This window comes from Scatophagus argus, chromosome 20 (assembly GCF_020382885.2).
Source record: "Scatophagus argus isolate fScaArg1 chromosome 20, fScaArg1.pri, whole genome shotgun sequence".
NCBI classification, from domain to species: Eukaryota; Metazoa; Chordata; class Actinopteri; family Scatophagidae; genus Scatophagus; species Scatophagus argus.
Window position 1 is genome coordinate 17808389 of NC_058512.1, and position 13631 is coordinate 17822019.

Consider the following 13631-nt stretch of genomic DNA (forward strand, 5'->3'; position numbering starts at 1 on the left):
TGACCTGGCAAAGGACTCTGACTTGATTTAGGACACTGATCTGCAGAACAACTCTGACCTATTAGAAGATTATGGCCTTGGGAAGGACTGTAATTTATTGAGGGATTATTACCTGCTGAAGGACTCTGTCCTGTCAAAGGACTCGATCATGTTGAGGGATTTATTATGTAGTCTAACTCTGACCTGGGAAAGGACGCTGACATGATGAAGGACTCTGACCTGTTGAAGGATGTGTCCTGCATGGAACCCAGCATCTCTTGAAAGTCGTGTTTCCAGGGCATGTCTCTGTTGCTGTCCCCGTCCCTTGATTCTTTCAGCTGGAAGCTGCTGCGGCTCCTCTGGAGGGCTGAAGTGGGATCTGCTGGGGTCCTGAACACCACAGAAATTATCCGCCTTTGGACAGGAACTTAAGTCCAGTAAATGTAACTCAACTTGACTTATGCCAGTCTGAACTGACTATCACAGACTCCAATGTCGAAACCAATAGAACAAATTTTTGGTGTTGGATAGCAAGATAGAACAAAATAAAAGTTGCTCTAAGTTAGATGTGGCCAAATAGTATGGAACTGTGATAATTACAGTTAGAACTATAAAGACATTTTTGGGCATAACACAGATCTGTAGCACTGTAATTCAAAGCATTCATGTTTCATTTCAAGTTTTTAAATTACTTGCAACCCCTGTATTACTGTAACTACCTGTATTTCATGTGCTCGCTGCTGCCTCCTCTGTAGCTCAGCGTCCTGTGGGCCTTGGTCCCACTGGTGCTTCTCTCCAACATGTTTCTGAGGTCTTCCGCTCCACAGGTGGAGTTGCGTCCTTTCTCAGTTGTCTGATTTCAAAATCAAAAAACATAAAGCAGTGAGGCAGTACCACAGCCAGCAAGAGCAAGATTTTCAAGTTTGGGATGACTGTGTCTGGTAAGTGAAAATATCCATTAAAATGCATTTCTGTATTAAGTGTTTCTTTTTTTTACACCAATATGACTGACCCTCATTTTGTACATTGTAAACTGTTTAACCGTCTAAAGAAAATGTGGTGAAGTTCCAAGTTACCCTCAAATGGTTGGCTTTGTTGTGTGCATTAGCAGTGCTGTGACTGCGCTGCTTTCCGGCACGTTCCCGACGCTCGAAACGACTGACCTTCTCCAGGACGGAGAGGGTGCGGGCAGGTCCTTGGCTGCCATCAACAAAGTTATTGTTGTCATGACTACCAGCAGAGACAACACTGTCAGGGCTGGCGCATCGTTGAACCTCAGCGAGAGCGATCTCGAGACGGGTCAGTGGGTGCTCGCTGTCTTTGTCCTGCTCTCTGTGGTCCCACCGCTGGTACTGGAGAGCTGCTGAGTCACTGAGAAGACGGGTTGGAGGCTGGGAGGTGGAGGTGGTCGGAGCCTGAGGCTGAGGGTGAGCAGGTAAGTGGGTCGTTGACATCTGTCCCTGGGTAAGCCTGGAGCACACCACTGGCTCTGAATGAATGCTGTTCTGGTCCTGTGATCTGAAGAGAGGGAGGAAGGAGAAGAGGGAAGACAAGAAGTGAGAGAAAAGGAGGGAAAAAAGACATAATCACTGACATCAACTGATCTCTGGTCACGTCATGAACTAACCAACTATTCACTGTCAGGAACCTACTTTTTTAAGTGGTAATCAGTTTGTGTTGTGGGTGTGTCTGCTGTCAGGACCAGTAGCATGATGTTAATGTCAACCAACATCCTCTCTAATTTGATTGGTTGTCCGTTAACAGCAATAGTTTTGGTCAGTCTCTGCATTTTCTGGCAAAAGCATGGGGTTCAGCCTGCGTTTCCCAGAGCCCTCTGCTTCAACAGCAGATAAAGCTCATCGGACATAAGCGTAAAATCTCCAGTTGGAGGATTCTAACCTGCTGAAGGGCCTAAACCCAATGAATGACTGACCTGTGATGACACTCTGTCCAGTGGTCATTACAGTTATAATAGCCCAAACTCTCTCAGGAGAAGAGGAAAAGCTCTTCAAGAGTTTCTTTAGCCACTTGTTTTCAAAGTAGATCGTAATTATACAACTAAAGGGTGGGCCACAAATTAAATTCAGCAGACCTTTTGATGGAAAACAAACTCATAACTTTTTCTTTCACTGACATTCACAATTTTTGAGGTGTTTTTGCGGAGCTTCTGACTGCATCTCAAAGGAGGCTGACTAAGTGAAATCTTGAAATGCTGTGAAGACATAATCAGAAAAGATTTCAGTGTAAATACGACACAATGACCATCTCTCCATATCATACCTGCTCCTTTCTCCCTTAGACTGAACAGGTGAGCAGGTGTCTCTCCTCTCTTGTGAGGATGTGTGCATGACTCCTGAGGTCGACTGAATGTGGGGATTATGTAAATTCTGGGTCTGCTCCTGAAACACTTGGCTCTGAGGTCCCTGGCCTGTATGAATATGGGACCCTTGGAAGTTCTGACCGTGATGTCCCTGGAGGTTCTGGGGCTTGTGGGCTCCCGTCTGGCCATCTGATCCGCCTCCAGCAGTTTTCATGTGGGGTCTAATGAGTCCAAAGTTAGACTCTTCCTGTTGAGGCCTGAAAAAAATGAAGACTGAGTTAGCATTAAGGGCCAATTTGAACTTGAACTTCTAAGCACAAATAGTGTAGACAACCAAGTTAGCATCTGGTATGACCCTCAAAATCTTATAGACTAGTTGTGCATTTAGCTATATTTTGGTGATTCAAGTCCAATTAATCACTGTTACAAGCTTTTTACAGGGATGACACTAGAAACACAGTTGTTGATTTAAATATCAGTATTAAATTACCTGTCTGCCTCAAGTGCTTGAGTCCTGAGCTGTGTAGAAGATGCTGAAGAAGAGTATGATGAAGAAGAAGCATTACTTTGGTATCCGTTTTCTGAAGACAACATTTTTCCATATCTCTGCTCTTCTGTGGCTCTCTCCTCTCTCCCTCCGATGCCCTGCAGCCCCTGGTGCTGCTGTCGGCTGCTCTCCTTGGCCAGGGCAGGGTAGACTCCAGAGGAGCTTGGCCCGGCACTGGGTATGTGTGCATAGTGGGGCTCAGGCTGGGGGACAGGGTACTTGCCTGTGGGCAAAATGAACCGACCCGATTGGGGGGTGGGACCTGTGGAGGGTCCGGTAGGGGAAGGGGGCTGGGGAAAGCCTCCACCCTGCCGGGGCTTTGTAGTGGGGCTGCTCTCTGGACTCTTCTCTATCACTGTATGGAGCTGACCCTCAGTGCCATACGATCCTTTAGCTAGAACCACAGCAATGATGACATTGTTAGTACGAGGAAAGGATCATGATAGCATAACAAAGCCTGATCTAACTAAAACAAACCAAAAAAGCAAAGGCTGGGAGAGTGCTTCAAAGGAAAAAGTAATAGAGGGTCTTTAGTAATAAATATGTTGGCAATTGGTTTTTCTCTACATTTGACATAAGTTGGAAAAAAATAAATATTGCATTAGTTTCCTCGCTTTCCTCAGCCTTTTAGGAACCTCTGTCTCTACCTTTAATAGAGCAGAATAAAACTGCATGTTGGGATCCTGTTCTGTGAGTAACAGTGACCGAAGTTATGGTGATAGAATTAAAACATACCTGCACCTGAGGCCACAGGACCACTAGAGTGATGCCAGGACCCTTTCTGCAGAGACCTGGGTAAAATACATCACATTAGATAAAACTGGATTTGATTATAGCACATCACTTCATATTGTACCCTACCATGCAATACTTTGCTCTGTATTGTGTTGTACTGGATTATGTTGTAGTGTAGTGTGTTTAACCATGTTGCATTGGGTCTTATTCTACTGTAGCACATTCTAGCACACTATATCTATCGTATCATTTCATAGCATTGGCAGGCCCTACTCACCGCAGTGACCGTGCGTGCTCCAGACTGGACCAGGAGTTTGGTCTCTCGTGGTTCCTGATGGCTGCATAACTGTCGCTGCGCCTCGGTGGAGCTGGTGCCCCCTTCAGGCTCTCGTAGGAGCTATAGCTGGCAGCTGGACCCCATATTGGACCCACACTGTGTCTGTTTGAAGCTGGCACACCACCACTGCTACTGCCACTGCTGCTGCTGCTGCCACTGCTGCTGCCATGGTAACAAACCCCTCCCACTGCATTTGCAACCAATAGCACAGAGGAAAACAATGATTTAATTGAATGAAAATTGTGTTACCCAAAAAGCATTCCTGAAACAGAAACTTTACCTTGCAGATCTCGGCTCAGGCCAGGTCTTCTGGAATCACTGTTGCGCGTCAATGCGGCGGAGGTGGAGGTCAGCTCGTGCTCTTGAGAGAGGCCCTGCTGGGCATCGTAAACCGTCCGGACATAACGTATGTCAGCCTGCTGCATCTCTCCACTTCCTCCACCTCTTTGAGAGACAGTCTCAAGTGAATAAGAGCGCTCTGGGCTGTAGGAGGGGGTGGAAGCAAGGTACTCTGGGATGCTGGAGCTGGTGGAGAAGGAGGAGTAGGCTGAGTCACGCTTGCTGTGGAGGTGATCAATGCTGTTAGAGGACCTGGACGACAAGAGATTTATAAGGGATTAAGATATTTAGAGCTGTGAATGACACACCCTATGGCAAATACATAGTGAAGCTGCGCTGGCTGAGGTGCTTGCATATATGAACCTGGCAGAGGATAGCTGGTGACAGGAAGAGTAGGTGAGGTGGGGTCCACTGTGGGTGTGGTGGCCCAGTGGGTGGTGGTGCTGAGATCTGGAGTGGTGCTGGGAGGACAGAGGAGGGTCCAGGCTCTCCATGCTCCCTCTTGAGCTGTACTGGTCAGGACTCTTCCTCAGGTAGGTACCGCCTGAGTCAAACCCACCAGATAGGTCAGTGGTTGAGGCACTGAGGGAAAGAGAATTAAAAGTTAGGAGGCTCATTCATGTTTGCACAATGAAAATGTGGCTAAGTCATCATAGATTATGCTAAACTTAGACACGCTTTGAGCTTAAAGAGATGATAACGGCTTGATCATTTTTGTCAGTGCTTGTAAGAAGGCAGGCAACACAAAGTGCAATGTATGTTACGTTGCAGTTAACCTGTTGCTGCTGCAGGCTTGATTTTGGCAATACTCACTTCAATACACTATTTAAGTGTTACAGAAATGTTACAGAAATGTTACAGGTCAAATCTTGCTGTTGCGACTTTTACATAAAAATGACTCGGGTGATTATTCAGACATGAGAATAGTGAGACTTTTTAGGCACCCTCGTTTTTGTCTGAAAGGGCTTTTATTTGTTAGAGCTGTTGGTTGGAAAGTTAGTGATTTGCTACTGAATCCACTGTTACCTCACCCCAGATAACCGTCTGGAATGTGAGTGTGTTTGAGCGTGTGTTTACGTCACACCGTTCGAACCACCAAGTCTTTCAACCGAACACAATGCAATTAGTGCTGTTGAAAAGAGGACAGGCTCTGTCTGTGTCTACTGTGTCAGTAAGTGCTCTGGGTCTAACTTTTTGTTTCAGTTTCCACGTCTTACTGTCAGCGAGTCAGTGTCTGGGAGGCAGGAGGTTGCCATGGGAGACACAGATGTGAGGGGGAAGGGCATCAGGAATGCTTCTTAATGCAGGCATCCACATTAATGCCCGTCCACCACACACACAAACACACACAAGACGTTTTTATTTGCCCTTCACTACTGTTTAAAAGAAACTGTGATGTAATTTCCTCTTATGACATAAAACTCCTGACCAACAGCTCTCATTCACACAGAACAAGCACACACTAAGCATGAGGCAATTGTCTATTTACCAGTTGGTGCAATTCCGATGACCAAATGCTCAATCAATCAGTGTAGACAGTTCAGCTGGGAATACGTTATTGTGAGAGATCTGAGTCCCAAATCCCTTGAAACTAAAAAATAACATGGACTTTTAAAAAATACACAAACATGGACGCACGGTGGGAGACCTCAGTGTGTAGTGTATCTAAAAATATGAGCTTGATTGAGCAGTTTGAGATGTTTTGTAGATCGAAAATATTCTGATCTACAAAAGAGGTGCGTGGAGAAAAAGTTTGGGAGCCACTGACCTAAGCTTACTCTAATTTTAACCTTTAAACCAAGTCAACAGCCCTGTGAAGGACTAAGAAACTTCCTCTCTTAAAAATACCAAAATCTCAACGAGCAAAACTGTCTTTACTTCCCCAAAATGCCTTGATTTTCCAAAAAATGAGAATGACTTTCCAAAAATTATATTGTTTTTCAAATACCCTCAGTTTGCAAAACGTCCTCACTTTTTACAGCTGACCAGTGTCTAATGTATAACATAGTCCTCACTCTTAAGGTAACTCTAACTGGTCTTGACAAAGACAAAAGTAGTCCATGTTACAGGTTTAATGTTCAAGTGAAGCCACAAAACTGAACATTTGAGTTCGGTAGTCAATAATCATATCATTATCTGTATCTATATATGAAATATTATATAGCAATGGGTAACAATTAACATTTAGAGTCAATCAACCACATAATGGAAAGTATTACAAAATTATAATTCTGAGTTCACTGTTGTTAAGAGCATTTTTTACTTAATATGCTTGTATTTTATTCCATTTTATACCTACAACAAAGTTATTTTTAGTGCATTTTATTATGCAGTTTTCAAATTGGGGCAGTGACGGCCTAAAGGTTCAACAAGCAAGCTTGTGACTGGAAGTTTGTCAGTTAAATTCCCTAAAGAGGCTAGATGAATCTGGGTGAGGCAAGTCCTCAAGCCCGGCTGAACAGCCTGTAGTTGTACTGAGCAGCTTCCAGGTGCGACTGTGTGTATTTGTGTGAGAATGTAATAAGAGTGTTCCTGCAAAAGATTTACTTTACTCTCATTGAAACTAAAATGATTAAATACAGTATATATATAATGAATTAATTAGTAATTAAACAGTTCTACCCAGATATCATCAGCCTCCAGCATGTTTTACTCACAGAATTCCATGAGTGAGAAAACAAGAAGAACTTGAGCTGAGCCATGAACCCACCGTAACCTAACATGAGACAGTCTGCAGTTCAGGGAGCTAGTAACAGATGGCTTGTTCTAAGTTTGGAGATTTTATATTCTCAAAATACAGAACAGCATTGGCACAGGCAGATATCCAAATTAAGGTATCAGAATTGGATCGGAACTGAAAAAGTAGATCATGCATCTCTGAAGAAAAGCAATAACTGCATTAGTTAAATTCACATGAATTTTGACCACGAAATCTTGAGGCAAGACGTGTTTAATGTCAAGAGTGAAGACTGATGTCAGTTAGTGTGAGATACGACATGAGACAATGAATCTTTGTTTGAAAACATGAACTTTGACCCTGTGAGTGACCGACTGATAGTGGAGCGCACTAAATCTAAAATCCAGTATCCAAAATGTTTCTTCAGACAGTTCTGGAAGAGGGCACAGACAAGTTCACATGACCCTGAGTAGTTCCAGATAGGAGGTCATTGTGTTTCCTATCTCATGTTATTACATTTATGACCACAGTGCTATTGTCTTCTTATCTTCACCGACAAGCAACCGCTGAAAGATTGTCAACTTATAAATGATTAGAAATGATTAGAAATGATTCCTGGTAACAACAAGTGGTTACCAGAAGGTTACCAGGAAAATGATAGATATTTGTTGTCAGAGCTGTTTTTGAACACTAACCTGGGGTGGTAGCTGTGATGCCAGGCACTGGTCACTGAGTCCATTGCTTCTGGGTCACCTTCTTGCTGACCCTCACCGAGCTTTGTTGAATGCCATGAGTGAGGACGAGACGTCTGCTCACTGCGTCTGTGGGGACAAAACCCAAAGAGTCAACACATTGTGATGTTAATCTGAAGGGTTTATCCTCTGTACACAGAGCTATACAGACACTGAGGTCATGTATTTAGAAATTTGGGGAGTTTAAGGATGTGAAAAGGAACACCGATTCTAGCACATCACCAACAAGTTTTTTAAGGTCGATTTCAATATTTTACAGAATCAATATCTTATAATTGTCAAATCCTATAGTAAGCTTATTGCAAAGTATGCATTCACATGCAAAATAAATTTCCTACAATATTTATTGTGTAGTATTGTACTTCCTACAATACCACAATACAGACATCATTATACCATATCAGGGCATGGCAGACTCAGCTTGTAAAGAACAGCTCTAAGTTGTACTTTGAGCTAAATGGATGCTCATTTACCAACATTAGCATGTTAGCATTCCCACAGTTACTAAACTGAAGGAAAAGGTGTGAGGTCCAAAAAACAGGGAACACTGATACCACTCTCATGTCTATATGGCAAATACACAGCTGAAACCAGTAGATGCTTAGCTTAATTTATCATAAAAACTGTAATCAAAGGTAAAGGTAATCAAACAGCTTTGATCACCTCTGTCCAAAGGTTACAAAATCAACCTTCCAGTTGCCAAGCAACCAGTGGAGACTCCAGGAAGTTACTGGTCCTGACAAAGAAGTATTCAGTTGCATCACCCGCAATAAATGGCAAATTGTACACTTCAGCTTTGTATGGATTAATCAATAAGATCTACCTGGAGGGTGTTCATTGTTTAGATAACATGCAGCCTCACTCTCACTACTGAACGCTTTGTCCCTTTTCCCCTGAAAGTCTGTTTTTAAGTTGGTTTTCAGTTATTTGAAGTAAGTAACGTACGTAAGTAAGTCAAAGCAATCTACTGGTGCTCCAATCAGACTCCAGAAAATAGGATGAACATAACTATTAAGCATCTGCTGTGTTTGCAGCTGTCCATGGACACATCCCTTTGGGGCTATAATCCAGGAATAACTCTCTGCAGCAAAGTGATTAAGTGTATTTCTCAAATTGTCAAGCTACTGAATAAAATAACTCAAAAAAGTTAACCTCGAGAGGGCTGCACTTCCAGGTTTTAAATTTATTGTTGGTGCTGAGTTTGATGGCACTATTGTGACAAATGAATGTAACGTCTTGTCAGCATTAAATCAGATGGTTGCATTCATTAATTATATCCTCCATGTTCTCATATAATTATGTAGAAGTAATGTCCTTTGACAAATGAACGGCTGAAGAGCTTGAATACCGATGATTGACTAACAGAAAGCTGCACGTCAACACTCACACCACAGTCATAGTTTCTATTTTTACACTGTGTTTGTCTCTTTTCATCCTGCACGCAGATCTTCACTCACAGGACTAGATGTCTCAGACTGCTGCAGGGAATCAGCCACTGAACAGAGTTCATTATTAGAGCTGGAACCAAAAAACTGATCATTTTCAACATTAAATCCTCCCATGATAATACACACACACACACACACACACACACACACACAGCTGTATGGTCTCAGAAGCCTGACTCACCTTCTATCTACTCCTCTCCCTTCCCTTCCAACCCAAATATTTTAAACTTTAAGCTCCCAAAAGCTGATAACCTCAACTGAATCCACAGAAAAACTTTAGTAAAAGGTCACATAACTTAATATTTTCCTCCTGTGCTTTTCCCATGTTAAGGTGTTGTTTGCTGTTTACGCAAATCCAACTTCCTCCATGTTCACCTGTCACCTGAGTCCTGTCAAACTTTGTGCTGCTCCATGTTTCAGTTTCTCTACAGTCATTTCATTCACTAAATATTTCCACTAAATACTGTTTACGAGCTGCCATCAGTGAAATTCAGCACTTCATGTGCTAATGTAGCACATTAAAAGCCTTCCATTAGCTCCCAGCAGGTTTTAAAATGTAAATAATCCAGTGTGGAGTGTCACTGTGGAGGACTTCAAAGCTGTTAAAATAGAAAACGGCAAAGTAAAAGTGATGAGAGAAACCAGGGGGATTGAACGTAGCATAAGATGCACTGACTGATTTGTTTTTGTCTACATTATGTTTTGTTCACAACACTCAACGCAAAAAAACACCCTTCCTGGTGATATTATTTCAATGATACACTAAAGCTCTGTTGTTTGTCATGACAACCTTTATGACATCACCATCATTATTTCTGAATGTGTTATCTAACCCGTTATAAGGGAGACATCAAATAGCGTGGTGGTTGCAATAATCCTCCCTCATCGTCCTCATATTTGACATGTTCTGCTGCACCGTATTTATCCACACGGATAAACAGGAAAAGATTGTATCTGAGTAAGCAGGAGACAGAGACATGAAAGCCTGCGTGTCTCTGAACCACAGGACCCTGGGTAATTACAGGACGTGACTGAAATTCCTCCACACGTTATCATCACTCTTACACTTGTATACTTATTCACCCTCTCCATTAGGTCGCAGGGGACTGGCTTGGACACAGTATGGTATGATTTGGTTTTAGTTTCAAATCCATGCCCAAGTGTGAAACACTGATGCAGATAAATTCAAGAACATGTCTTCCAGTATTCATCTGACCCCGCATTCGCAATGAGACGGTATTTAATAAGGTCATGTCACGTCACCAGGGCCATGTACAACTCACAAAGTCCAAGTCAGTGTCACAAAATTCAGGGTTGCAAAGCCAACGTCATACATAAGTTATAAAGGGCATTTCAAAGACACGTCTGAGTCACACGTCGTGTCCAAGACCTACATGTCGTGTTTGAGTCACAAATGTTCAGTGTACCAGGGTTATGTCCAAGACGTACAGTAGATGTCATGTTCAAGTCAGAAATGTTATGTTCACCACAGAAATATCATATCAACATTCTACATTTAACAAATTTGGTTTGAAGTTTTTAATACTTGTAGATTTCAGTATTCAGAAACTCAAACACATTTCCAGATTGAGAACATTCTTGATTACTAGTCATTTAACGATTTTAGTCTCTTTTTGTTTGCTCTAATCAGCTATTTTGAAGTTTAAGAACAGCTAGAGTATCCAGTTCAAATTAAATGTTTTGCTCTTGACATAAAGGCTCATGCACACCTTCACTTATAAACAACTGTGTAGGATTAATATTTACAGACAAGTGGGAGCACATGTCCCTGATTAAATACGTGCTCAAAAAACCCACCCTCATATTAAAATAAAAATATTCTATGCTACAAAAGGCAAGACATACTGCCATCCAAAAATAATAACTAAAAAAAATGGGCTAAATGGGCTAAAGGTTAGACTCATTTATTCCAACAAGAATCACATTCAGTTCAATCAATTGATTTAGTTACAGGAAGCACCACCCAATATAATTTGCTAAGAAAAAAATACTACAATGTTTAATGCTGGTTGATTATCTAAAATATTTTGTTTTCAGTGGTGAATGTTCATTTTGTCAAAACTTCATACATTCATTCACATTAACTCGTCCACTTTGGTGAAGGAAAAGGAAAATCTTTTAGAAATCAGCCACAGGTCTCTCTAAACTCTGATCTCTTGACCCAAACAAGCCGAAAACCGATCTCTTGTGTTCCATCTTTCTAACAGAATCAACTAAACATGTGACCATTTTTACCTGGAGGTGAACCTGAGGACTTTGGAGATGATGCCGGTTGCCAGGCTGTTGACACTGGCCTCTGATGGTGACCGACACAAGGCCCCGTCCGACCGGCCCAGCTCTGCTTTCTTTTGCTTCTTTCGGAGCTTCCTGCGGTAGAATGCCTCCAGCAGCTCCATGGCCTTAACTTTAAGTTTAGACTATTTGCTTTTCCTACTCTACTGTTTTTTTACGCTGTACTCCTCTTTTCTAGGTTTTCTTCTTCTCTTAGAAAATCCCAGAAGGCTCCATTTCCACAATGTTTACTCTCCACTCTTTTGAGTTGTGTGTTTCCTTCTACAAAGCCAAGAAAACTTATTTTCTCCAATTTCAACAGAAATCTGTTTCCTTGCACGTTGTGTACAAGACAACTTGTCCACTAATGAAGTCTTCTTTGCTGCATTCTGTCGTACTTTACTATACCTCTTGGATCTTCAGCTGCCTTAGCTTTCCTTTCTTGCTTACTTACTAAATTTTGCAGTACTTGCTTTTTTAACCTTGAACCTAAGAACCTTCCTTCCTCTCCTCTACCTTCAAAACTCAAAACTAGCGCAAATTAACACCTTCCTGAGTGAAATGCATCTCTTATACTGTAGTCCACTGTCTGTTGTGTCTCCTTCAAAAAAGTTGCAACCTTATCAAGCACAACCACCTTATTCCTGCATTTTCGACGTTCATCTACTGCTCTTTTCCATCAAAACTCTGTAAAAAAGATTCGCCTCTTTCGATCCCGTCTCTACCACTGCCTGACCCGTCCCTTTGCTCCAGTTCCAGTCTGGGGCTGGCTGGTCAGGTCGAGTGGTGCTGCGCTGGTCCCTGGCCCCTGAGCTCGTTAAGCAAATGAAGCAATTAAGTGTCATTAGGCCACCGTACGATAAAAGCATAAAGTAAACATCCTCAGTGTGGCTTGGTCTTGGTGGTAGCTGTTGATGTGGTGTGTGAGTGAGAGACACTGAGAGTCTGAGGAGAGAAAGAGAGAGAGGGGAGTGAAGAAAAGGGAGAGGTCGGGTGAGATATAGTGAGAATGAGTAGCAAGAAAGGGAGGGAGGACAGAAGGAGATAAGAGTCGTTAGGGAGAAGATACTGAGGAATGGAGCAACTTAAAGACTGATAGAGAGATGGTAGAAAGAGGGGAAATAGTGTAAGAGATAAAGGAATGGGAGGATTAAAACAGGCAGAAGGATCAGAGAGAGGGAACTCCTCTAAGAAAAGAAATGAAAATAACAAAGAGAATAACATGAAGAAGGTGTGAGAGAGGTAAAGAAGAAGCAATGACAAGTGCAAATTTGAGAGAGGACGGAGGGAGGCAGAGAACAGTGAGGAGGAGGGCGACGGATGAGGAAGAAGAGGGAGGATGGATCAACATGGAGAGAGAGCTCTTAAAAACAGTGGAGCATTGAGCTCACTGCAGCAGAAATGGATTTTGCTGCAGGGAAAAAGACGTCTCATGATGCAGCATGTGGTGCTACAGAGAACAATGAACTGACTATTATTGACTCTTAGATTATCGCTGTTAGAGGGACTGGAGTCCAAAAACAAGAGCAGACATTTCGACAAAAGTTACGAATCACTGATAAGTACCCGGAAAGTTAAATATGCAGTGAATCAAAGAGCTGCTGTTTTCTTGCTGAAAGAATAAATGATGAACTATCAACAACTTCTCATGGTTATGATCCCTTGACTTTTTCCTCCAGTGTCTTTGGTTTAGATTTCATATTTTGGCAAACTTTGAAAAGACTGTCAAGAAAGATATTTATGTTGATCACAGGATGATTTCTAGCGATTTTGGTGATTCCTTGACTTTTCCTGTAGTGCCACACTGAGGTTAGGGTTAGGATTAGGGTTAGCATTTAGATCAAAGCATTGCCAAACTACAGCCTCACTGAACGTGGACTTGTGGACGTGCCGTGGACTAAACAAAAACAAAAAAAAAAAAAACAGCTGATAAATGTCTGTCCTCCACCACACTCAAAAATTCCTCTTCTTCAGAAAGGTTGATTTAGCTGCTTTGGCTGCTTTTGTCATGCATTTCAGTAGCATTGTGTAATTTGAACTAACATTGCCTCTTAAGTCATTATCAGGTACCAAAATTATTATTCAGGATAGCTGTTATTTCAAATTTCTGTATTTAACACACGTAGAAACAGAAAATAAGAGAGCATGGCTTAACAAGCAGTCAGCCTGCAGTTTGTACAGTTTGTAAGCTATTTACTGACCATT

The 13631-nt window shown here is 42.1% G+C and overlaps 1 protein-coding gene across 2 annotated transcripts in view; it reads right to left on the minus strand.

Moving 5' to 3' along the window:
* The window catches only part of shroom3 (shroom family member 3), a 56448-nt gene that overhangs the window by 19429 nt on the left and 23388 nt on the right, over nucleotides 1-13631 (minus strand). For both annotated transcript variants that reach the window (XM_046374842.1, XM_046374841.1), the window contains exons 4-13: nucleotides 7630-7755; nucleotides 4621-4839; nucleotides 4199-4509; nucleotides 3859-4105; nucleotides 3582-3637; nucleotides 2790-3240; nucleotides 2260-2556; nucleotides 1056-1497; nucleotides 699-832; nucleotides 220-369 (exon numbers count right to left, since the gene is read on the minus strand). In XM_046374842.1, the coding sequence (XP_046230798.1) occupies nucleotides 220-369; nucleotides 699-832; nucleotides 1056-1497; nucleotides 2260-2556; nucleotides 2790-3240; nucleotides 3582-3637; nucleotides 3859-4105; nucleotides 4199-4509; nucleotides 4621-4839; nucleotides 7630-7755 (2433 nt within the window). The remainder of the gene's footprint in view (nucleotides 1-219; nucleotides 370-698; nucleotides 833-1055; nucleotides 1498-2259; nucleotides 2557-2789; nucleotides 3241-3581; nucleotides 3638-3858; nucleotides 4106-4198; nucleotides 4510-4620; nucleotides 4840-7629; nucleotides 7756-13631) is intronic.